Below are 25,827 nucleotides of genomic sequence, written 5' to 3' on the forward strand. Positions count from 1 at the left end.
GGATGGGAGGAAGAAAGGATGCATTTTTGAAGGAACCAATTTGTGCTCTCCAAAGCAGCTTGAAATTATTCAGATATATTAACACTGTAGGTTCTACTTCTTACTAGAACAAACAGAACAACTCTCACTAAAAAGCCATGTCTGTGGGAAGTGCACTAGTTTAAATAACTATTGTGTTCCTTCTGCAGGAGATAGCCAAGCACTTTGACCCACAAGAGGAGGGCTATGAGGTAGTGGAGGAAGCCATCTACACCATGACAGGCGTGGCCTGGTACATCAACGACATGAAGAGGAAACACGAGCATGCCGTTCGACTGCAGGTTAGCAAACAAACACGCAAACATCCATATAAACATATATTCTGAGACAATTACGAAATGATTGCCACACAGAGCTGAACAGACGCCTCCTTCATGCAAACCCTCACACAAACATGCAAACAACCATATATACATATTCTGAGACAATTACGAAATGATTGCCACACAGAGCTGAATACAAACACCCTGTGTAATCAATGTGAATAAGCACATTAAACACATTAATAAACATTTAAACCCACTGGCCGTCTGTCTAATCCTTATTTTACATTTTTTTATTTGATCTTTATTTACCTAGGCAAATCAGTTAAGAACTAATTCTTATTTTCAATGACTGCATAGTGGGTTAACTGCCTTGTTCAGGGGCAGAACGTCAGATTTTTACCTTGGCAGCTCGGGGATTCGATCTTGAAACCTTTCGGTTACTAGTCCAACGCTCTAACCACTAGGTTACCTGCCGCTATCCTGTCTCATGTTGTGCTGTTATTACATTTCATTTAGGCAGGTCAGGTCAGTGCATGTGAAGAGGCTGTGTCCCAAATGGCACATCATATCCTATAGTGCATTACTTTTTCACCAGAGGCCCCTATGAGCCCTGGTCAAAAGTAGTGCACTATAAAGGGAATAAGGTGCCATTTGGAACACATCCCAATGTTCTGAACATCAATTACAAACCCTCCATGGTTCTCCTCTCTTGTTAAACTAGATTGAGTGTACAACATGTCTGACCAGAGACAACATGGCACAGCCAACCCCGGGAGACCCTCACAGAGTAGCCCTCGCAGGGCTTGTCGTCAAAGGCCGTGTAAAAATAAACAGCGACTACATTGTGTTCTTAGACTCATTTCTCATGGGGCCAGTTATTTACTGGTCATTGGAATATATTTCTTTATCATGTGCAGTTAGGCTTGATTATGTATTTAACTCTGTTTGGAGGATCTATTACCCGTAAACTATAGTGCCTTCGGAAAGTATTCAGACACCTTTGACTTTTTTCACATTTTGTTATGTCACAGCCTTATTCTCAAATGGATTCCATAAATGAAGGTCTTCAACAATCTACACACAATACCGCATAATAAGACTATGTACATATAAATATATGGATGAGCGATGGCCGTGCGGCATAGGCAAGATGCAGTAGATGGTATAGAATACAGTATACACATATGAGATGAGTAATGTAAGATATGTAAACATTATTAAAGTGGCGTTATTTAAAGTGACTAGTGATACCTTTTATTAATAAGTCAATTTATTAAAGTGGCCAGAGATTTGAGTCTATGTTGGCAGCTACCTCTCTATGTTAGTGATGGCTGTTTAACAGTCTGATGGCCTTGAGATAGAAGCTGTTTAACAGTCTGATGGCCTTGAGATAGAAGCTGTTTAACAGTCTGATGGCCTTGAGATAGAAGCTGTTTAACAGTCTGATGGCCTTGAGATAGAAGCTGTTTAACAGTCTGATGGCCTGGAGATAGAAGCTGTTTAACAGTCTGATGGCCTGCAGATAGAAGCTGTTTAACAGTCTGATGGCCTGGAGATAGAAGCTGTTTAACAGTCTGATGGCCTTGAGATAGACGCTCTAAGGTGCAGGGCTGCATAACCAGGCGGAAGCCGGCTAGTGATGGATATTTTAAGTCTGATGGCCTGTTTTTGAGTCTCTCTGTCCCAGCTTTGATGCACCTGTACTGATCTCTCCTTCTGAATGATAGCGGGGTGAACAAGCAGTGGCTCATGTGATTGTTGTCCTTGATTTATCTTTTTGGCCTGTCATTTCCTTCCTCCTCTGACGAGCCTTCACTGCTCAAAATACCCTCTAATATACCCCCCAACGATCCCCAAAAACACCCCCAACAATACAAAATACCCCCAACAATACAAAAACATCCCCCAAATATCCCCAAAACACCCCCAACAATACAAAAACACCCCCAACGATACAAAAACACCCCCAACGATACCAAAATACCCCCAACGATACCAAAATACCCCCAACGATACCAAAATACCCCCAACGATACAAAAACACCCCCAACGATACAAAAACACCCCCAACGATACCAAAATACCCCCAACGATACAAAAACACCCCCAACGATACAAAAACACCCCCAACGATACCAAAACACCCCCAACGATACAAAAACACCCCCAACGATACAAAAACACCCTCAACAATACAAAAACACACCTTCAAGAAACACCCTTGAGCATTTTGGGGAAATGAATTTCTTAACATTGTTTGTGCCACAATGATACCCTTTTCACCCTATGATGTCTATTGCTGTTGGGTGTTTAATAAATAGGTGCTCCTTCATCACCTCATCTGTGTTGGCTTGTCCAGGAGGTCCAGTCTTTGTTGATCAACTGGAAAGGACCGGACCTGACCACGTACGGGGAACTGGTCCTGGAGGGCACCTTCAAGGTCCACCGGGCCAAGAACGAGCGCACACTCTTTCTTTTCGACCGAATGCTCCTCATCACCAGGCGCCGAGGAGAGCACTACGTCTTCAAGACCCTCATCTCGGTGAGTGCTGCTTGCTGGGGTCAAGGGTTAGGGGGTCAGGATTTGTCAACCCTGTTGTCCTGCATTTTTTTCCTGTTTCAAATCTGATTTTGTTTTGTAAAGTCTCCATTATATTCCAATCACTTAGTTTGAATGGCGAAAAGTAATGTCTTGAAGTCTGTGTTGCATTTATTGTATATTCATTATTTGGAGATTTATGTAAATTTGCACTTGTGCTCTGATAATGTCTTATCAATGGTCCCTAAGGGGATTAATGAAGACGTATTGAGTTGAATTTTAATTCAATTGAAAAACAGAGCTGAGTGTGTTTTGGCTTATCTGTGGTTTGTCCCATTGGTCTAAACTAACTTCCTGTCGTCGTTTCCTTTCTTTCCTGATGATGAATGACAGATTAGGTAGTAGGACTGGAACTGATCTACTCCTTTCCTGCGTCAGTGATAATGATGGACCTGATTCTTTTCTGTGGTTTATGAATATTTTCTAACTTGTTTTAAAAAATTGTTTTTTTAACTTTCTTCCACCTTCCTGATATGTCACGTTTGTCTTTACTATCTTTCTGGTGACACTGGGTTTGATCCGTGTTCATCAGTGTCCCCTGCACACTGAATTAATGAATATACTTTAGTATTACATCTAATTGTCCCTATTTGAGTGCGGACCAATCTTTTCTCTTAACTATATTTCATTCGTTTTTCATTTCTCTCGTGTTTGGCTACAGTGTTCCACCCTCATGCTAATCGAGAGTGCCAAGGACTCTCTAAGCTTCAGCGTCACTCACTACAAGCACCCCAAGCAGCCCCACACAGTGCAGGTGAGTGAGGGAGACCTCTCAACCAACCGCACAGTACCACAGTGGCTAATTCATGGGAATTCAGACATGGTAGGAGAACACATTAGTAGTGGACTTTTAGAATCATGAATGCCATAGTTAAGCATGTGAATCAGATTACAATATTGTGTGTGGGGAGGTTGGTTTTTATAACCTTGAAGGGACCAGACGTCCTCACAAAGATTGTAAAATAAGGGAAAAAACTAACAAGTGGGGACATTTCGCTGGTCCCCACAAGGACAAAAGGCAGTTTTAGATTTAAGGGTCAGTGTTATGAGTTAGCTTTTGGGTTAGTGGTTAGGGAAAATAGGAATTTGAATGGGAATCATTTGTTTGGTCCCCATAAGGATAGTAATACAAACGCGTGTGTGTGTGTTCATGGCTGATTCTGATAATACAACTGTATGAATATTTAAAGTAGGTCAACTCTCACCTTGCAGGCATTGTTCCTGTTGTGTGATAATGTAGACTAGATTGAAATAAGGCCTGCTGTTCATAAGAACCTGCACCTGTAGAATGTAGGTGTACTGATGTACTGGCTTGGTTTTTGCCAAAACAAATCATCATTACGCCATCATTATCATAGCCATAAAACTGTCTTTTTTGTTTTTGGTGTTTGTTTTTATCTTTACTGTAGTGAATTCTCTGTGGGAATGCATAGGAACTTACCTGCCCCCTCTCTCACCCCCTTACCCTCAGGCCAAGACTGTGGAAGAGAGAAAACTATGGGCCCATCACATCAAAAGGATCATTCTCGAAAACCATCAAGCCATCATCCCTCAGAAGGTACATATGAGGTGCTGTTGCTAATATTAAAGAGGGAAGGGGGTAATCTAAGGGAGGGATAGCTGACGGTTGTTTTTGTGTTTCTTTTTATCAGGCAAAGGAGGCCATCTTAGAAATGGACTCGATTTGTGAGTATTCGTAGTGATTATTAATGCACTTTTCTGCCCAGCCATCCAGCGTATTTTTATATCCAAGCAACAACGGAACAAAGTTGATTTATTTAAGAGTGGCGGAGAGGGATGCTTTTAATATACTGACCAAAAATATAAACTCAACATGCAACAATTTAAAAGATTTTACTGAGTTACAGTTCATATAAAGAAATCAGTTAATTAGGCCCTAATCTATGGATTTCACATGACTGGGCAGGGGTGCAGCCATGGGTGGTTCTGGCTCCCAAGTGGGTTGGCCAGGCCCAGCCAATCAGAATTAGCTTTTCTCCACAAAAGGGCTTTATTACAAACAGAAGTACTCCTCAGTTCCATCAGCTGTCTGGGTGGCTGGTCTCAGACGATCCCGCTGGTGAAGAAGCCGGGTTTGGAGCTCATAGACTGGCAAATTCTCTAAGACAATGTTGGAGGCAGTTTATGGTAAAGACATTAACATACAATTATCTGGCAGCAGCTGTGGTGGACATTGCATTGTTGCAGTCTGGCATTGTGTTGTGACAAAACTGCATATTTTAGAGCTGTCTTTTATTGTCCTCAGCACAAGATGCACCTGTGTAATAATCAGATTCTTGATATGTCACACCTGTCTGGTGGATGGAGTATCTTGGCAATGGAGAAATGCTCTCTAACAGGGATGTAAACAATTTTAGAGAAATAAGCTTTTTGTACATGTGGAACATTTCTGGGATATTTTATTTCCGCTCATGAATCATGGGACCAACACTTCAGATGTTGCGTTTTATGTTTTTGTTCAGTATAGATAAGTTATTTATTAATAAATGTTCTAGAAATGATGGAATGGCAGGCGTTGTGTATTTATTATTTCAGACTGCCTCCTCTTAAAGGACTCTTCATTAGTACTTGACCAGAATAAATTAACTAGAATATATGTATTAATTATATACAAAAGCCGCACACTGTAATAATATTGGAAAGTGAGTGGATTGACCATCATGCATCAGCTGAATTTTTTTTCTTCAAGATGTTTGTATTTATTGTTCTTGGATCATGATGTCATTCATTAGACTATAAGTTCATCAGGTGTGATTCATGATTTGTAAGTCTGTTAACCCATGTTTGTCTCTGTGCCTAAAAGACCCATCAAAGTTCCGGTACAGTCCAGAGAGGATGAAAAAGGCCATGTCCTGCCAATCAGACGAGTTTCCCAGAGAAGGTCGTCAGGGCCGACGGCAGTCAGGTAAGCACCCAACTTTAGTCCTGAAACTCAAATATCTATTATTGATGTGTAAACCATTCACTGCTGTGTATGTGAACGTACAGGGACATTATATGGGGAGACATATTATGACTAGTGTTTTCAAATTTTGATTTGATTTGGCCAATGTTCAAATTGTGTGTCAGTCACGTAGCTAACTGTTACTCTACATGCTTTGTTAGCCTGGATTCAGATTTGGCTTTACGTGTCACATTTACATAACTCAAATATTGTATCGCACTGAAAAGGATTTGACAATGACCATCCATGCAGTTTTTTGAATTGTGATGAGGCGGGGACTGTCTGAAGTGGCTCTCTTTTGAGATGTGCTCATTGTCTATTTCTCTCTCAGAACCGACCAAACAGATCCTGAAGAACACCAAAGGTAAGGACACAAGGCTTTCATCCCAGCCAATTTCATGTCATCATCAGCCATTATGACAAACACCTCTGAGAACCTTTTTGTGACTGTTCAGAACCTACTTCCTCTGTGTAATAGTCACAGTTGGTAACCAAATATGAAAGGGTTAGCTTGAGGAAATGCGCATCTCCTATGATGCTGGTGCAAATGGTGAATTCTATGTCTAGTATTTCGTATTTTATTCGGATCCCCATTACCTCCTGCCAAAGCAGCCACTACTCTTCCTGGGGTCCAAACTGAAACAAAACAACACATCAAAACAATAGTCTACATCATTCATTTTTATTTTTTTTTATTTTATTTCACCTTTATTTAACCAGGTAGGCTAGTTGAGAACACCTTTATTTAACCAGGTAGGCTAGTTGAGAACACCTTTATTTAACCAGGTAGGCTAGTTGAGAACACCTTTATTTAACCAGGTAGGCCAGTTGAGAACACCTTTATTTAACCAGGTAGGCTAGTTGAGAACACCTTTATTTAACCAGGTAGGCTAGTTGAGAACACCTTTATTTAACCAGGTAGGCCAGTTGAGAACACCTTTATTTAACCAGGTAGGCTAGTTGAGAACACCTTTATTTAACCAGGTAGGCTAGTTGAGAACAAGTTCTCATTTGCAACTGCGACCTGGCCAAGATAAAGCAAAGCAGTGTGAACAGACAACACAGAGTTACACATGGAGTAAACAATGAACAAGTCAATAACACAGTATTGATAAAACAATGCGTCACATAAAGACATTGTGCACTGTAAAAATTGACGCTGCTCCACCAGTGTGTGATGAGGGACCATCACACAGCAGGTGCTTCAAAGAAACTGTGGGTAGCAGTAAAAGGATAGCCCTTTTGTCCCCGTTTTGGGGAGAACAAAAGCTAAGGTCTTTTACTTCTCCCTCTGAAATGAGAGCATAAAAGCCCCTTGGTTGCTCCATCGAGTGTCTCTCCAGCTCTTTTCTAGTAGTCAAATGTGGTTTGGAGAGCCGATCAGTGTCTCTTGCCCATTCGATTGATTCAGACTTTTAGTGAAAAATGTGACATTAGCATTATCCATTTTATTTTTTCATGCACCTTGTGTGGTGTGACAGTGAGCTAGGTTTAGTCCAAGCAAACAATGATGTCAGACTGCAGACTGACTAATTCATTTTCCAAACTCAATATGGAACTGTCAGTCATATGTAACTTTGGCATGGTTTCGTCTAAGGATATTAGACTAATTCATTGGAGAAGCGAACTCAATTTCATCATCGGGGAGGTATCATTGTCATTGAGTGCATTTTCAATTTGGCTTAACTTAGGCTTGTTTAATTTACAATTGACTGAATACTTAGCTTTTTGTCCATTTTTTTAAAATACATTTTTAAAAATATTTCTCTTCCCTTCTTGTTCACCTGTCCTGTTACCGGTGGGGATCCTACAGCCGTCCTCAAGGTAAGCCCAGAGTGGTCCATTTGAAATTCTACTTGATAACAAACACGTGCTCTATTATGCTGCACTTACCTCTGCTCTCAAAGCCCAGCCGAGGGGAATTTACGGTTAATAATGTCAGTTAACATGCCGTTCAAAGATGGCTAACGTCATACAAAGGAAGGCTTTTTTTTCTAAGTGAGAGGAAACATACATCTGGAGATGGACATATTTAATTTAGTGGGCTTAAATTCAGGAAATTACAGTTTATATTTTGGAACTGCCCTCAGTGATTGCTTTCTCATGATTATTTCAGAACAAATTAACAGAATTCTATTCAATTTTCACTCCATGCAGTGTCTTATCCAAAGGTGGGGGGGGGGACTCTGAACTCGATGTGAAATGCATGTCTTGTCAATTGGCAATCAGTGTCTTATTCCCAGGCACTTTAGGGGTCTTAATAGGAACCATCCTGTTGCTCTGTCTGGGATTTACTGTAGCTCTATAATGTCACCACATGTGGGTATGAGACGATTTTTGTAACAGGACTCATGTTTTCACACAATCCAGAGTATTTGCTGAGTGTGTGGAGATACCCAACAGGCTTTACTGAATAGGTCTTGAGGAGGTTCGTCAGACAAAATGCATTGTGTGATCTGTGTGACTTCACGCTACAGCATGCAGACAGCGAAGGGACCCTACCAGATGACCCGCGCTCCATTCAGGCAGCCGCTAGCGTCAGCACCCTGGGCTCGAGCCTAGGCGAGTCCGAGGCTGAGAGGCCTAGTGTGGAGGAGGAAGAAGAAGAAGAAGAGGAGGAGGATATGGGCCTTAGGAAGGGCTCACTTGAGAGGCTAAGCCCCAGTGACATTGAGGAGCCGAGGACAGGGTCATCGTCCCACAAGGGCAGGGCGACCCTGGGGGAGGAATGTGACTCGGATGATATTCTGATGGAGGAAGACCAGGTAGAGGACTTTGCCAGTTCCATGCTGGCCGCCATCTCCTGCTGGCACTATAGAGCCAGGGCTTTGCTTTCCATGGGGGTCACAACGGTGAGGCTCTAGCTGCCACCATCGGGTTTCCTTCTTCTTCTAAGCTTTGTAGCTACCCCCCTACAGTCCCCAGCTTGGCCACATTGGTCCACCCTAGTCTAGCCCAGAGTCTTGTCAGCCATAACCTACTAATGTCTTGGATAACCCCTTGTCAATGCTATTCGCATCCTGCAAACAGCGACTGACTTTCATGTATGATGCTCCGTCTAAGCATGGATGCTCTTTGTCTCAATGCTTTCTACATTCAACTGCGTTAGACTACTAGATGCATGATCGTCATACTCCCGGAGTACCTCTAATGCTGCTTATGTTGAGTGACTGTGCTTTGTGCTTGTGCGAGTGACTGTGCTTTGTGCTTGTGTGAGTGACTGTGCTTGTGTGAGTGACTGTGCCTTGTGCTTGTGTGAGTGACTGTGCCTTGTGCTTGTGTGAGTGACTGTGCCTTGTGCTTGTGTGAGTGACTGTGCCTTGTGCTTGTGTGAGTGACTGTGCCTTGTGTGAGTGACTGTGCCTTGTGTGAGTGACTGTGCCTTGTGTGAGTGACTGTGCTTGTGTGAGTGACTGTGCTTGTGTGAGTGACTGTGCTTGTGTGAGTGACTGCTTTGTGCTTGTGTGAGTGACTGTCGGTGCTGCAAAAACAAGGGGACGAATGGAACCCTTTTCATTTCTATTTAACTGACAAAATTAGCTTTTTTGTTGTTTTGCTGCCATTTACAATGTCGTTGTCATTGCCTCTTGTGAATCTCTCAATTAAAAAGGGAATGAAAAAGGGTAGGTAACTGCCCTCATCTCTCAGTTTAGCACAAACTTTGGCTCCAATGTCTCGCTCTGACACTGCTCCCAGGACAGGTACATACTAAGAAAATAGGAGTCCCTTTTCTGTTTGTGCTCTAAACTACTGACCAGTCCTGAAGAAGTTCTGCATGCATAGTGTCTTGTTTAAACCAGCTCATCTATAAATGTCTCATCTATAAAAACATCCCCCCCCCCACCCCGGTATTTTCTAATTTGTCTGTTTATTTATGCTGAACTAAAATAAGCGTTTGCTGCTACTTGAGTGTCAGTCTGACAACACAACACTGATTTGCATGTCTGCTGGGATTGATCATGGAGTGTGCTGTTGATAATGAGGTTTGCTGATTCACAACACAGGCTTTACCTGGCTCTAATCCCCTTGCAAATGCGTTGCCGTCTGTATTTTCAGACTCAAATAATGAGTCCCATTCTTACTATGTACATCTTGAGCAGACCGGTATCATCTTTCACTGTTGTAGTTAAAGTAATATGAGACAATAGGGTCAAAAATAACAGATTTATTGGCAATTTATACAATTTTATGAAAACATCTTGAAGACAAATGTTGTATCATTGCTTATCAAGATGTATTAGCCCTGTCTTGGCTGAGGTTAGGAAGCTAATTCTAAATATTTTTAAACCTGGTTCTAAAATGATATTTTTCTTCCTGAAGGATGAAGAGGGAGACGATGTAGTTGAGGAGAATGGGTCTTACAAAGAGAATGGGATTTCATCTGGTCCTGTGTTACAGTCGGAGACGGAGCAAAGCACCTCCATCGCGGAGAAGGTAAAGACGTGCCAGAGCTGGTTGGTGTTTGTGCCTCCTCACTGTACCGTCTGAATCTGTGAAAAATCAAACATCATCCTGGGGATGGAGGGAAAACATTGCTCATCCGCTGTCCACTCCACTTTCATCTGTCTCAAGTTTCTGGGTTTGGTCTTCACCACTTCCACTGACATTATTCAGTGACACGTTGTGCCCATCTGTCTTGACTGATGTATTCCATCAAATGATGGCTGTGGAAGTGGCCTGTCTGGGTCAATGTGTCTCTTCCAAAATACTTCTCCTTGCCTCTCAGATTGGAAGCGCTGTCCAACCAAGCTTTCTGCTTCAGATTCATTCTGTCACAGTAACAGAACATGTCAGAGTCTGGTAGATAAAATGGAACTGTAGATCATGTGAGGTTTATAGGTGGGTCGCTCCACCAATTAGGTGCTTTTTGAGTAGCCTAACTTGGCTAGGGGGGGGGGGGGTGGAAATGTCACTTAATTTTTACTTTCTGTCATAAAGAACACATTTTCAACCTAATAAAAAAAAGGCATTCCTTCCAATCTTGAGGTTAAGTATAAAAAATACTATATGCCTATTAAGTGCCAAATAAAGTAACATGGTTGACAACCTCATCTTAAATCAGCCATCAATCTCTTTTTGATGACAGGGGAATGGTAGCTTTTTGTGTGCAACAGGAAGGGGCAATTCAATGCAAGCTCAACTAAATATATACTTTCCGAATGCACTAATATATATATATATATATATATATATAGTGCATTCGGAAAGTATTCAGACCCCTTGACTTATTCCACATTTTATTACATCCAGTCTTATTAAAACATTTTTTCCTCATTTTTTCCTCATTTTTCCTCATCAGTTTACACACTACCCCATAATGACACATTTAACACAGAAATACCTTATTTACGTAAGTATTCAGACCATGTGTTATGAGACTTGAAATTGAGCTCAAGTGCATCCTGTTTCCATCGATCATCCTTGAGATGTTTCTACAACTTGATTGTAGTACACCAGTGGTAAATTCAATTGATTGGACATGATTTGGAAAGGCACACACCTGTCTATATAAGGTCCCACAGTTGACAGTGCATGTCAGATCAAAAACCAAGCCATGAGGTCGAAGGAATTGTCCGTAGAGCTCCGAGACAGGACTGTGTCAAGCCACAGATCTTGGGAAGGGTACCAAAATATTTCTGTAGCTTTAAAAGGTTCCCAAGAACACAGTAGCCTCCATCATTCTTAAATGGAAGAAGTTTGGAACCACCAAGACTCTTCCTAGAGCTGCCCCCCCCCCCGCCAAACTGAGCAATAGGGGGAGAAGGGCCTTGGTCAGGGAGGTGACCAAGAACCCGATGATCACTCTGAAAGAGCTCCAGAGTTCCTCTGTGGAGATGGTTGTCCTTCTGGAAGGTTCTCCCATCTCTGCAGCACTCCATCAATTAGGCCTTTATGGTAGAGTGGCCAGACGGAAGCCACTCCTCAGTAAAAGGCACATGACAGTCCGCTTGGAGTTTACTAAAAGGCACCTTAAAGCAAGGTTCTCTGGTCTGATGAAACCAAGCATGTCTGGAGGAAACCTGGCAACATCCCTACGGTGAAGCATGATAGTGACAGCATCATGCTGTGGTTATTTTTTTATGCGGTAGAAACTGGATGACTAGTCAGGATCGATGGAAATATGAACGGAGCAAAGTACACCGAGATACTTGATGAAAACCTGCTCCAGAGATCTCAGGACCTCAGACTGGGGTGAAGGTTCACCTTCCAACAGGTCAACGATCCTAAGCACACAGCCAAGACAATGCAGGAGTGGCTTTGGGACAAGTCTCTAAATGTTCTTGAGTGGCTCAGCCAGAGCCTGGACTTGAACTCGATCGAACATCTCTGGAGAGACCTGAAAATATCTGTGCAGCGACGCTTCCCGACCAACCTGACAGAGGTTGAGAGGAGAAACTCCCCAAATACAGGTGTGCCAAGCTTGTTTCTTCATTAACAAGAAGTCTCAAGGCTGTAATCACTGCCAAGGTGCTTCAACAAAGTACTGAGTAAAGTGTCTGAATACTTACTTAAATGTGATATTTCAGGGTTTTTTTTGTCAAGTTTTGCTTTGTCATTATGGGGTATTGTGTGTAGATTGATGAGGGGGGAAAAAATATTTTATGCATTTTAGAATAAGGCCGGAATGTAACAAAATGTGGAAAAAGTCAAGGAGTCTGAATACTTTTCAAATGCCCTGTATTCAGTTGAAGTCAGAAGTTTGCATACACTTATGTTGGAGTCATTAAAACTTGTTTTTCTATTTTTGCAACCAATATAATTTAAAAAAAAAAATATATATATATATATATATATATATATATATATATATATATATATATATATATATATATATATATATATATATTTGACCTTTATTTAACTAGGCAAGTCAGTTAAGAACAAATTCTCATTTTCAATGACAGCCTAGGAACAGAATGTTATATATAGGGGGGATACAACCATCCCAGCTCTGCAGACTGTGCTGCGAAGAGACAGAATCATTTGATTTTGTTTTGGTTCTGTCCATATGTACAGTTCAAGTTGGAAGTTTACATACACTTCGGTTGGAGTCATTAAAACTCATTTTTCAACCACTCCCCACATTTCTTGTTAACAAACTATAGTTTTGGCAAGTCGGTTAGGACATCTACTTTGTGCATGACACAAGTTATTTTTCCAACAATTGTTTCCAGAAAGATTATTTCACTAATAATTCACTGTATCACAATTCTAGTGGGTCAGATGTTTACAAACACTAAGTTGACTGTGCCTTTAAACAGCTTGGAAAATTCCAGAAAATGTCATGGCTTTAGAAGCTTCTGATAGGCTAATTGACATCATTTGAGTCAATTGAGGTGTACCTGTGGATGTATTTCAAGGCCTACCTTCAAACTCAGTGCCTCTTTGCTTGACATCATGGGAAAATTAAAAGAAATCAGCCAAAATTGTAGACCTCCACAAGTCTGGTTCATCCTTGGGAGCAATTTCCAAATAACTGAAGGTACCACGTTCATCTGTACAAACAATAGTATGCAAGTATAAACGCCATGGGACCACGCATACATCATACCGCTCAGGAAGGAGACGCGTTCGGTCTCCTAGAGATGAACGTACTTTGGTGCAAAGAGTGCAAATCAATCCCAGAACAGCAGCAAAGGACCGTGTGAAGATCCTGGAGGAAACAGGTACAAAAGTATCTATATCCACAGTAAAACGAGTCCTATATCGACATAACCTGAAAGGCCTCTCAGCAAGGAAGAAGCCACTGCTCCAAAACCACCATAAAAAAGCCAGACTATGGTTTGCAACAGCACATGGGGACAAAGATCATACTTTTTGGAGAATAACTTCTGGTCTGATGAAAAATAAATTGAACTGTTTGGCCATAATGGCCTTTATGTTTGGAGGAAAAAGGGGGAGGCTTGCGAGCCGAAGAACACCATCCCAACCGTGAAGCACGGTGGTGGCAGCATCATGCTGTGGGGGTGCTTTGCAGCAGGAGGGACTGGTGCACGTCATAAAATAGATGGCATCATGAGGAAGACAAGTACATGGATATATTGAAGCAACATCTCAAGACATCAGTCAGGAAGTTAAATCTTGCTCGCAAATGTGTCTAACAAATGGAGAACGACCCCAATCATACTTCCAAAGTTATGGCAAAATGGCTTAAGGACAACAAAGTCAAGGTATTGGAGTGGCCATCACAAAGCCCTGACCTCAATCCTATAGAACATTTGTGGGCAGAACTGAAAAAATGTGTGCGAGCAAGGATACTTTAAAACCTGACTCAGTTACACCAGCTCTGTCAGGAGGAATGGGCCAAAATTCACCCAACTTATTGTGGGAAGCTTGTGGAAGGCTACTCAAAACTTTTGACCCAAGTTAAACAATTTAAAGGCAATACTACCAAATACTAATTGAGTGTTTGTCAACTTCTGACCCACTGGGAATGTGATGAAAGAAATATAAACTGAACTAAATCATTCTCTCTAATACTTTTCAGACATTTCACATTCTTAAAATAGACTGACCTAAGACAGGGAATTTTTACTAGAATTAAATGTCAGGAATTGTGAAAAACTGAGTTTAAATCTATTCGGGTAAGGTGTATGTAAACTTCGACTATATATACCAAAATGAAGGGTTATGTTCGACTGGTTCAGTTCTCCACCATAAAATTTACAAAAAGAATAGGACCAGCTGCTTTTACACCATGATTTGACTATTGATATAAATGTTGTATTTTTATTGGGATGGGGGGGACTGTTGCTGTCTGAACTTATTTAACAGTAATAGTCAACAGTCAAAATGTTGTTGTGCATCAGAAGTCACGTTCTTTTGGTAAGTATTGTTGAATTACTGACCAGGGTGGGGCCCATTTGCTCATCCGTTATCATATTAAAAAAATGGCAACATTTGCCTAAGGCAAAATGTGTAGAATCGCAGCAAACATTTTCTCTACTGCCCATGAAAGAATGCTCAGAAATAAATGTTTTTGCGCGATATTCCAAATGCCTGAATCGCATTTATGTCCGCTTTTTCTCAAGCGGACATAAGGGTGTGTTCATAACAATTCAACTGTTCCACTCTGTTAGCTAGCAAATAGATGTAAATTTGCTAAACTTTAATAAAATATGGTCTGGCTAATCACTAGCACTTGGGCTTGAGAGATTGTTGATGAGACTTCTGTTAGTTTTCTAGAGCCTAATGCCTGCTACAAGTAGTTATTAGTGAATGTTCATTATGCATGGTTCTAGTAAAATGTGTAACAAAAAGGGCATTTTCATAGACAGACTTGAAAGCCAGATCAGTGATTTATTGCAAAAAAATCAGGTTAAACTATTTTGATAAAATAACCAATGGGGCTTATGGTTGTGGAAGGCTTATATTTAGCCTAGGTAGAATTACACAAGCCCTGAATTAATTTGATTATGGCTGACTGTAATGCATTGTATTTGACCTGTAATTGTATAACAACAATAATTTAAAGAAAGCATTTTTAAAAATGTAGATGTACAGTCGTCGCCAAAAGTTTTGAGAATGACACAAATATAAATTTTCCTCCGTTTGTATAATGGCAATTTGCATATACTCCAGAATGTTATGAAGAGAATGATCAGATGAATTGCAATTAATTGCAAAGTCCCTCTTTGCCATGCAAATGAACTGAATCCCCCAAAAAAACATTTCCCCTGCATTTCAGTTCTGCCACAAAAGGACCAGTTAACATCAGTGATTCTCTGGTTAACACAGGTGTGAGTGTTGACGAGGACAAGGCTGGATATCACTCTGTCATGCTGATTTGAGTTCGAATAACAGACTGGAAGCTTCAAAAGGAGGGTGGTGTTTAACATCATTGTTCTTCCTCTGTCAATCATGTTTACCTGCAAGGAAACACGTGCCGTCGTCATTGCTTTGCACAAAAAGGGCTTCACAGGCAAGGATATTGCTGCCAGTAAGATGGCACCTAAATCAATCATTTATCGGATCATCAAGAACTTCAAGGAGAGCGGTTCAATTGTTGTGAAGGCTTCAGGGCGCCCAAGAAAGTCCAGCAAGCGCCAGGACCTTCTCCTAAAGTTGATTCAGCTGCGGGATCGGGGCACCACCTGTACAGAGCTTGCTCAGGAATGGCAGCAGGGCAGGTGTGAGTTCATCTGCACGCACAGTGAGGCGAAGACTTTTGGAGGATGGCCTGGTGTCAAGAAGGGCAGCAAAGAACCACTTCTCTCCAGGAAAAACATCAGGGACAGACTGATATTCTGCTAAAGGTACAGGGATTGGACTGCTGAGGACTGGGGAAAGTCGTTTTCTCTGATGAATCCCTTTTCTGATTGTTTGGGGCCCCCGGAAAAAAGTTTGTCCGGAGAAGACAAGGTGAGCGCTACCATCAGTCCTGTGTCATGCCAACAGTAAAGCATCCTGAGACAATTCATGTGTGGGGTTGCTTCTCAGCCAAGGGAGTGGGCTCACTCACAATTTTGCCTAAGAACACAGCCATGAATAAAGAATGGTACCGACACATCCTCTGAGAGCAACTTCTCCCAACCATTCAGGAAAAGTTTGGTGACGAACAATGCCTTTTCCAGCATGATAGAGTACCCCACAAATTCTGACAAACTCCAAGCATTGATTATGCAAGAATGGGCTGCCATCAGTCAGGATGTGGCCCAGAAGTTAATTGACAGTATGCCAGGGTGGATTGCAGAGGTCTTGAAAAAGAAGGCAAAAGTGATAACGAAGTGGCTTGGGGAACAAAACATCTATATTTTGGGTCCATGGCCAGGAAACTCCCCAGACCTTAATCCTATTGAGAACTTGTGGTCAATCCTCAAGAGGCGGGTGGACAAACAAAACCCCACAAATTCTGACAAACTCCAAGCATTGATTATGCAAGAATGGGCTGCCCAGAAGTTAATTGACAGTATGCCAGGGCGGATTGCAGAGGTCTTGAAAAAGAAGGGTCAACACTGCAAATATTGACACTTTGCATCAACTTCCTGTAATTGTCAATAAAAGCATTTGACACTTATGAAATGCTTCAGTATTCCATAGTAACACCTGACAAAAATATCTAAAGACACTGAAGCAGCAGACTTTGTGGAAATTAATTTGTGTCATTCTCAAAACTTTTGGCCACGACTGTATATCGTGAATCGCTCATAAATCTGAAACAATCTAGATATCATTTTTAGGCCATATCACCCAGCCCTACCCCCATTAAAGTTGCACAAGCACTAATTTCATGGAACTACCCAGGTACTGACACATTTTTAAAGATGCACATTTTGCATTGTTTGTTTTCAGTGTATGTTGAAAAAGACTTCACTTGTTTAGAGAATAGATGAATGTTAAAGGTGAAATATGCAGAAATCCCTCTGCCATTTCCTGGTGGCAATAAATGGAATAGTTTGCCTAATTTCAGTTTGTGACTAACTAAGCAATGCATAGTGTAGAGAATCATTGTACCATCTAAACCGCTGTGAAATATTTTTTCAGTAACCAAAAATATAGTACTTTCATCTGTTTGAATCTGTTGTACAAATCCGAAAGTAAAAGACGCAAGAGCGAAACTTAAGAACGGAAAGTATAGACACAGGCGCACATAGAACACTTCTACCCCTTCTTACACTTGCTTTCAATGGAAATGACAGATCTGTAACTCTGATCTCTATGTGAATTTGGTAGGGTCACCCCAAAAAGTTATAAATTGCAGATTTAAGGATGGAGGTTGCTTTTGTGCTCTTACTTAGAATTACACTTTTTCTCCAAGGCTCCTCAGGACAAGCCACTGCTCCAGACCAACACCTCTGCCTCGGAGTCCACTGAAAGGCTTAAGCCAGCCTCCTCGGACCCAGAGATGGCTTCTGCCACTCCTCCCAAGGTCTGCACCACTCCTCCCAAGGTCTGCACCACTCCTCCCAAGGTCTGCACCACTCCTCCCAAGGTCTGCACCACTCCCCGCTGGATCGCGTTACCAGAGCCCCAGTGTGACAAGGAGGATGCGATGGAGGAACAGACCGGGGTGTCGTCAGCATCTCAGTCAGATGACATAAAAACATTGAGCAGTGCAGAATCTTCCGAAGAAGAGGAGGAAGAGGAAGTAGCAGCAGCACAGGAGAGCGGGCCCAGCAGCATTCTACCTCCCTCCGTACTGAATCAAGCCAGTGCCATCGCGGAGCACTTCACCAACAGCGCCAGGCGAGGCAGCACGGATGATGCCCGCTCCCTTGGCTGCTCCTCGCCACGCCTTCCCAGCCGGACTGGCAGCACCCTCAGCCTTGGCGGCGAAGGCAATGAACGCCCCCACTGGCTGAACAGCGCCTGCTTCGAACCGACCCAGGACAACTTTGGCGGAACGGATCTGACTATGCTTTCTCCGAGGGATGACAGCATCTTTGAGATCCACAAGAGGAGAGACTCTACCCTATCCAAGCAGGACCAGTTGCTCATTGACAAAATCAAAAGCTACTACGAGACTGCTGAGCACCAGGATGCCAACTTCAGCCTCAGGCGCAGGGAGAGCCTGACCTATATCCCTACTGGCCTTGTCAAGAACTCTGTCAGCTGGTTCAACAGTTCGGATGAGAGCCCTGGTGCAGAGAAAAGTGATACATCAGCCTTGGCCACTTCCTCTGCACCCCACCCTTCCACTTCAGAACCTGATTCATCCAAGGCTCCAGGCGTCTGGGACTGCATGACCTCCGGTGCATCATTTGACTCACTGGAGTTGGAGAGAAGTAAGAAGCCTGAGGTGGTGGGTTCAGAGGCAGAGAGAAAGGACCGGTCTCTGGGTTTACAGGAGAGGCACATCCAGGACGAGGAGTTCCGACCTTCATCTGAGATGATCAAGGTTTGGCAGGACATGGAGAAAAAGGGGAGCAGATCCCAGGGAGAGGCCAGAGGCCCTGTGAAAGACACCGAGGCTCAACAGAAGACCTCTAGAGTCGGTGGTCCAAGCCTATGCAGAAGGAGCCAGACTCCAAAGAAGAACTCTGAATTGGAGCCTGACGATTCCTTTATGATACTGGAGGAAGCTGACCTGAGCACCATCACTGAAGAGTCCATGAGCCCTTCGCCCATCAAGAGCAAGGTGTTGGGGCTTGGCCGTACAGCGAGTGTGAGGGATCCCCGCAGATCCAGGGTTGACGAGGGTAGGCTTTCCAGAGCTCCTATGCCCAGGGTCATCCAGTTGAGGGCTGAGGAAGGGGAGGAGACCAGCAAGGAGCCTCAGTCGCCAGACGATGCGGAGATGGCTAAGAACAAAGTTTTCCAGTTGGCCCGGCAGTACAGCCAGCGTATCAAGTGCACTACACCAGCTCCTAGACAGCGAGATGTCCTGTTTGGAAAGAAGAATCTGCCCTGTGTGATCGAAGAGAAGCCAGAGAGCTCAGGTACGGAAGATATGGAAGAGTGTTGTGTTTTTCTAAATGATGTGCACTCAGGTAGGGAAGAGCTTTGTTTGTCCCTAAGTGTTGTGCCTCAAGAAGTGCTGTGTTATTCTTTTTACCAAGTAGGGTTTGAATTAGTCTTAGCCTCGCTAGGAAGTGCTCTCCTATTAGCCTGGCAAATATCGGTTTCAAGTGACTGATAGGGCTGCCCACATTGGGGGGGAAGATTTGATGGAAAATGTACTAATAGATTGCTTAGCAAATCATACAGTTTTTATTTATGCGGCCTATGTAGTTTACATGCACACTAAACCAGTATTACTTCGACTATGGCAATACTCTGAGTAAGGCAGAGTAAGGTCTTAATTAGAGTAAGCATACTCTTGAGTAAAATAGGTTGACTATCGAGCTATTTTCCACATTATTATAAGATTATTAGGACAAGTAATCGCCTTAATCGGAGTATTACTCTTTCTCTGAATACTTTTCGGCAAACAAGCGCACAGGAAAGCAACTTACTCCAGAAGAGAAGGCATTGGGTGAGTCAAGGTAGGATGATGAGTAGCTGGTTTTAGCAATGCTAATTAGTATTCTCCAGCCAATTTAGCTTGTTTGCTAAATTGTGTCATTGGTATGTCGTTGTCGTGGGTATATTAGCGGTCGTGACGGACATGAGACGGAGCTCACGATAAGCTCCCACTGTTGTCAATGCAGCCTACTACATTGGCAGCGTGAGCAGTACAGCAGCACTTAAAGCACGCATTTTGACTCTATTTTCCTGAAACCGACACAAGTCGCTGAAGCTTCTGGAAACTGGAAGAAATGTATTGCGCTGCCTTCGTAATATGCTGCCTGAGTAGCAGTCAAAAAACTATGCTGACAGAACGCGAATGTGATGTTTTGTAGTGCATTGTAGATTTGTCATTACTGAGAATATTGTTTTACTCAGAGTATTCACAATAATCGTGAATATTGTGTGCATGTAAACATACCTGAAGATACCAAAACTACTACTAAGCAATATAGACCGCAGTGTCCCTTCGGAGCATTACAGTATACCACACGAGAATGCCCAAAATAAAAACAGAACTTTCAACTTATTCTGATACTCTGACGCTCAGATACTTCCTGTTCAGTCTTTTTTATGTGGTGTGTTTTACAGGTAAACCCAACTTGACGCTGCCCCTGCTCTCGTTTGATCGTGTGAGCAATCTCCAGGAGTTGAGTCCTATAGCCATATCTCCCAACCCTGCTCACATGCCTAGCTCTTTGGGCAGTCCCCGAGTCCTTTCACCTGGCCGCATGTCCGCCAAGAGCCCACTCAATCCTACGCCTACCGAGGCTTTTAACTGGCCCGACGTGCGGACACTTCGCTGCAAGTATGCCAGCTCGGACAAAGATCAGTCCCAGCTGCCGCCAGTTAACCGAAGCCGTTCAGTTCCTGAGAGGATGGACAGCGGCCCCAAAAGGCGCTCAAGCTTCTGCTCCAGCTTAGTCACTGCTTCTGGTACGGTCGAGGCTCCGGCCTACAGACCCCACCTCAGCAGGGACCCTGGCCCTGGAGAGGGGTTGGCTAGGCTCCACAGGGCCGGGTCATTGGACCAGAGACTGAGTGGGCTGCATCTGAGTGAGCTACAGAACCTCCAGGATGAAGTCCCTAATGACAGTTACTACATCTCGGCACAGGCCACCATGCCCAATGACCACAGGGTCGTTGTTGTGGAGAAGGTTCCGGAGCCTGAGACAGAATCCAGCTCTGCAGAACCACTGGAGATGGTACTCAGGGCAAGGAGAGTAGAGGTGGTAGAGGACATAGATGATAGCTATGTCCAGATCCGTTCACCGACCACTAGAGAGAAAATCTCCATCATGGCTGTAATCGACCGTTGCCGGGTCTATCAGGAGTCAGATGAGTATAGGCAAAGGGAGGAGGGCGGGGCTAAGGCAGAGTCAGTACCCTTAAGTGGGAGGGGCAAGGAACTTGACAAGGGTCCACCCTCAAATGAAAAGCTTGAAGATGCCCAGAAAACTGCCATGAACTTGGTCAAAAAGACAGATGCTAGTCAACAGAACGTGGTGAAAAACTTGAGACAAAAATTCCTTAACTTGAGGTGAATAGCACCAGTAAACTTTTTAAGTAACCTTTTATTCTGTTCATATTTTTCATCAACTAAGGGGTTTGTTAGGTATGCTGATCTCAAGTTAGGATTCGGTGTGCGTGTTGGTCAGTCTTGTACTGCAATTTAATGGTTTAAGCTTTGCTGTCAAACTTTCTGTGTACATAGAAGCGGTTATTGTGACAGCCCAGGGAAAATGTAGTTGTTTTGTCTCTAATGTTGCATAGAAATGTTTAAATATCTATGTACAATACTCAAGAGAACCCTCTCTTGATCCTGAAATGATGTCGGTCTAAAGCACCTTTTTGTATAGCTTGTGTTGTTCCATCATAAGGCAATTGTATTGCACAATTGAAGAGAGCAATTTTTTGGAGGGAGTGAAATGTATTTAGTTTTCTTTCTAGGGTGGCTACCCACTGGGCACAGATGTCACTTCAACGTCTAGTTTTGATTTACATTTGATTGACTTGTCATCTAACGTAAATTCAAAGTAAAACCAACAAACATTTTCACCATCATTGGATTTAGGTTCAACGTTGGGTGAAAAAAATTCCTTTACGTCAATGACCATGTTGATTCAATGTCTTCAAATTGAATTGTTTTGTTGAAATGACATGGAAACAACATTGATTCAACCAGTTTGTGCTCAGTGGCTACTGTGTCTCTGACATGAAATGAGAGCCCCTCAACATCATAGCAGCACTACTGTTTACTGGAAAGCACAGAAATATATGATATTGTCTGACGACAATAGTTTTCGGGGGAAATGCTGACCAGAAAATTAAGGGAATGAGTCTGAAACTTGAGAGCATTGCATAATTAGCTGTTTTTACCATCTTTCCTTGAACTCTCACCCTGCACTAGACTCAACTTTCACTGCACATGGCCTGACCAATAAAATACACATGAGAGAGTCATGGCCATACTGGGATATAAATGGTTCATTAATTGCCCTGTGACCACTTTGTAAATCCCACCGGAAGTGGTGATAGCTCAAGGATTGTCTTGTAATTTTATATAATCATTGAATTGTCAAATGGATTGAGAATCAAAGACCCTGTATGAAGTGTTGCTCTTTTCTAGTTAGTCAACTTCTTACCTTGATTATATATATATTATTGTTCAGTTAATTGGCTAATGATGTGCACTTTGTATGTGTTCTCTGCTTCGGCTGCCCAAAGGAACTTCATTCTCAGCAACAGGTCATTGAAATGAGTGGACGTAAAACTTGAAAGAGTGAGAACTAGTGTACACGTATAGATCCAGGGGACCCTAGTCAAAAGGGTCCAGGTCTTCTACTGCTAAAAAGTGTTACTGTCACTGCTCACTACTCCAAGGGTCATTCCTTTTCTTCACTATCTACATTTACCTCTTATTTATTAAGCCAACGTCAATTTATGAACATTACTTGTCTTGTCTTTATATATTTGTGAGTGTGTATGTATGTGTATATATATATATGTGTGTGTATGTATGTGTATATATATATGTGTGTGTATATATGTGTATATATATATGTGTGTGTATATATGTGTATATATATATGTGTATATATGTATATGTGTGTATATATATATATATATATATGTATATATGTGTGTGTATATATATATATATATATATATATATATATATATGTATATGTATGTATATATATATATATATGTATGTGTGTGTATATACACACATATATACATATATATATATATGTGTGTATATATATATGTGTATATATATATGTATACGTATATATATATGTGTATATATATATGTGTATATATATATATATATGTGTATATATATGTGTATATATATGTATATGTGTGTATATATATATGTGTATATATATATATGTATGTATATATATATATATATATGTATATGTATATATATGTATATGTATATAGATATGTGTGTGTGTGTGTGTGTGTATGTTGTCTTGTATCTTGACGGTTGTACAGAAATGTTTGTGTTGCCTAGAGGCGGTATACATTCCATATTAAAACATACGGCTCACTTGTCCAGGAAAAAAATGTTTATTGTGTGCGCATGCGTGCGTTCGAGTCAGGGAGAGCATGTCTTTCTGTTTCTTTTAAAGAATTTGGGCTGTATGGCTGAACAAATGAGGTTTAGTTGAATCTCCTTTACGGTTTACATATTAGAATTGGGGCTGCATGGCTGGACAAGAAAGATTTAGTCAAATCTCCTTAACACAGAACCCAAACCGGCTGCGTGCGCCATCGTGCACACAAAATTATTTTGTACCCCCACATCAAACGCGATCGCGACACGCAGGTTAAAATATCAAAACAAACTCTGAACCAATTACATTTATTTGGGGACAGGTTGAAAAGCATCAAACATTTATGGCATTTTAGCTAGCTAGCTTTCACTTGCTAGCTAATTTGTCCTATTTAGCTAGCTTGCTGTTGATAGCTAATTTGTCCTGGGATATTAACATTGAGTTATTTTACCTGAAATGCACAAGGTCCTCCAACAATTAATCCACACAAACGGTCAACCAAATCGTTTCTAGTCATCTCTCCTCCTAGTCCTTTTCTCTTGGCTTTATATTGCGATTGGCACCTTTCATAAATGATATACATTACTGCCACTGACCTTGTTCGTCTTTCAGTCACCCACATGGGTATAACCAATAAGGAGATGGCATGTGGGTACCTGCTTCTATAAACCAATGAGGAGATGGGAGAGGCAGGACTTGCAGCGCGATCTGCGTCACAAATAGAACTGACTTCTATTTTAGCCCTTGGCAACGCAGACGCTCGTTGGCGTGCGCACAATAATTGAATAATATAGATTTCTAAATTAATTTTGCAACGCTCGCGCAAGCGGTGTAGTCAGCCTGTTATAGTGTTCATATTAGGACAGGCTCGCCGTACTCCTTAGAAAAGAATCATGACATTTAGAATGATTCGGCCCATAAAAAGGATATGACCACTACATATCATGACGACAACAGACATTACCTGAATTAGGAAAGCTGCTGTTTGTGGTAATAAGAGACTGCTATGAGGTGATTATGGTTCAATGGTTTCTAAACAGACATGCTTTTTATATAATAATATATGCCATTTAGCATATGCCAATTTTACTTATTGTCATCCGTGCATACATTTGACATATGGGTGGCCCCGGGAATCGAACCCACAACCCTGCAAGCGCCATGCTCTACCAACTGATCCACACAGGACCACTGAAGGTAGATTTGAAATGCACTACAGTCTCTGCTAAATGGCTCTCCTACTTGTCAGCGAAGTGATTGGAAACCCTTTCAGAATGGGTAGAGAGGAGGGAGAGTGTGCATTGACAATGGGACCGATGCAGTTGTTGTTCGCGGTAGCGTTGAACACCCATTAACCTGACGGTGAATGTGGGAAGATCATTACGAGTGTCGTATATGCGTTTCACATAAGCCTTAGCTATTCTCTATAATGTGTTTCTAGCTATTATAGAACAGAAAATCCAGCAGAAGTGGATCCTCTATCATTATTTTATTATGTTGCATTGTCTATTCTGTTCCTTATGTGAGATTTTCAGGTGTAAGATTTTCCACTCGTAGCATTAGTAAACAACAATGTCATTTCTGAGAAACTGATGCTAGTGTTCAGTTCTAAACAAGTAGTGCTTTATGATTATGATATGTAAATAAATCTGTCATGTTTAAAAAGGATGTGTATGAATAGACTTTGTCACAGAGAAATATGATAATTAACTTTGATGCATCTTACCGACCTGAGTGCCAACCAATGATCTATATAATACCGGGATTACTGATGCTATGTCTTGGCCAGTGAGAGGATTTGAAGCCACCTGCTGCCATATTGGTACTCCTCAGAATGAGCAGCCCTCAACAGGAATGAATTCTAGTGTTTCAATTAAAAGGATAATGTTACATTTATTTATTTGTTGTAGAGTGGGGACCGTAACATTAGTACTCTCTAAAAATTCAACATTAACGAAAATGTTTTCATAAATTTTGTATTTTAATGGTCATCTCACATAATATATTTCAAAAGTATGCATTAAGGTGTCTAATGGAATATACTTGCGAAAATGTAGTAATGTAGACCAATCTTTTTACAATGGTGGAGGAGTACAAAAATGTCTGCAGCGGCTTCAAAACAGCGTCCTGTCAGTCATCTAGGGTTTGGGTTTATATACATGATTGGGGCAACCTGAGTGGTGGTAGAAAGAGTGAGGCTGTGTTTAAAAAAAAAAAAAAAAAGTATTTTGACCAATCAGATAAGATCTCATGTGATCTGATGTGATTGGTCAAAATATCAATTAGTGGAAAAAATATCAGAATTGGGCTGCCTGTGTAAACGTAACCCTTGCGAGGTGTCAGTATGTGCAGCCTATGAGGTTCAAGAGAGGCCAACTGTGCTTAAGCACAGGAATCCTACTGTCTCCTGCACCAGTTAAATGCAATTGTGTTTACAATAAG

At 41.8% G+C, this 25,827-nt stretch overlaps 1 protein-coding gene across 5 annotated transcripts in view; it reads left to right on the top strand.

Annotated features, from left to right (window-relative positions):
* Positions 1-25,054, top strand: part of plekhg3 (pleckstrin homology and RhoGEF domain containing G3) — a 115,517-nt gene extending 90,463 nt beyond the window's left edge. For 4 of the 5 annotated variants that reach the window (XM_036984732.2, XM_090242553.1, XM_090242555.1 and 1 more), the window contains 12 exons: positions 189-320; positions 2,665-2,847; positions 3,566-3,658; positions 4,376-4,462; positions 4,557-4,590; positions 5,729-5,830; positions 6,201-6,233; positions 7,683-7,693; positions 8,347-8,721; positions 10,190-10,303; positions 17,628-19,248; positions 20,408-25,054. In XM_036984732.2, coding sequence (XP_036840627.2) covers positions 189-320; positions 2,665-2,847; positions 3,566-3,658; positions 4,376-4,462; positions 4,557-4,590; positions 5,729-5,830; positions 6,201-6,233; positions 7,683-7,693; positions 8,347-8,721; positions 10,190-10,303; positions 17,628-19,248; positions 20,408-21,360 — 3,738 coding nt within the window. In that variant the 3' untranslated portion in view covers positions 21,361-25,054. The remainder of the gene's footprint in view (positions 1-188; positions 321-2,664; positions 2,848-3,565; positions 3,659-4,375; positions 4,463-4,556; positions 4,591-5,728; positions 5,831-6,200; positions 6,234-7,682; positions 7,694-8,346; positions 8,722-10,189; positions 10,304-17,627; positions 19,249-20,407) is intronic. The other variant, XM_090242554.1, reaches the window with a different exon arrangement.
* The last annotated feature ends 773 nt before the right edge of the window (positions 25,055-25,827 follow it).

Source organism: Oncorhynchus mykiss, chromosome 8 (assembly GCF_057628025.1).
Source record: "Oncorhynchus mykiss isolate SJ-2025 chromosome 8, ASM5762802v1, whole genome shotgun sequence".
Classification (NCBI taxonomy): Eukaryota; Metazoa; Chordata; class Actinopteri; order Salmoniformes; family Salmonidae; genus Oncorhynchus; species Oncorhynchus mykiss.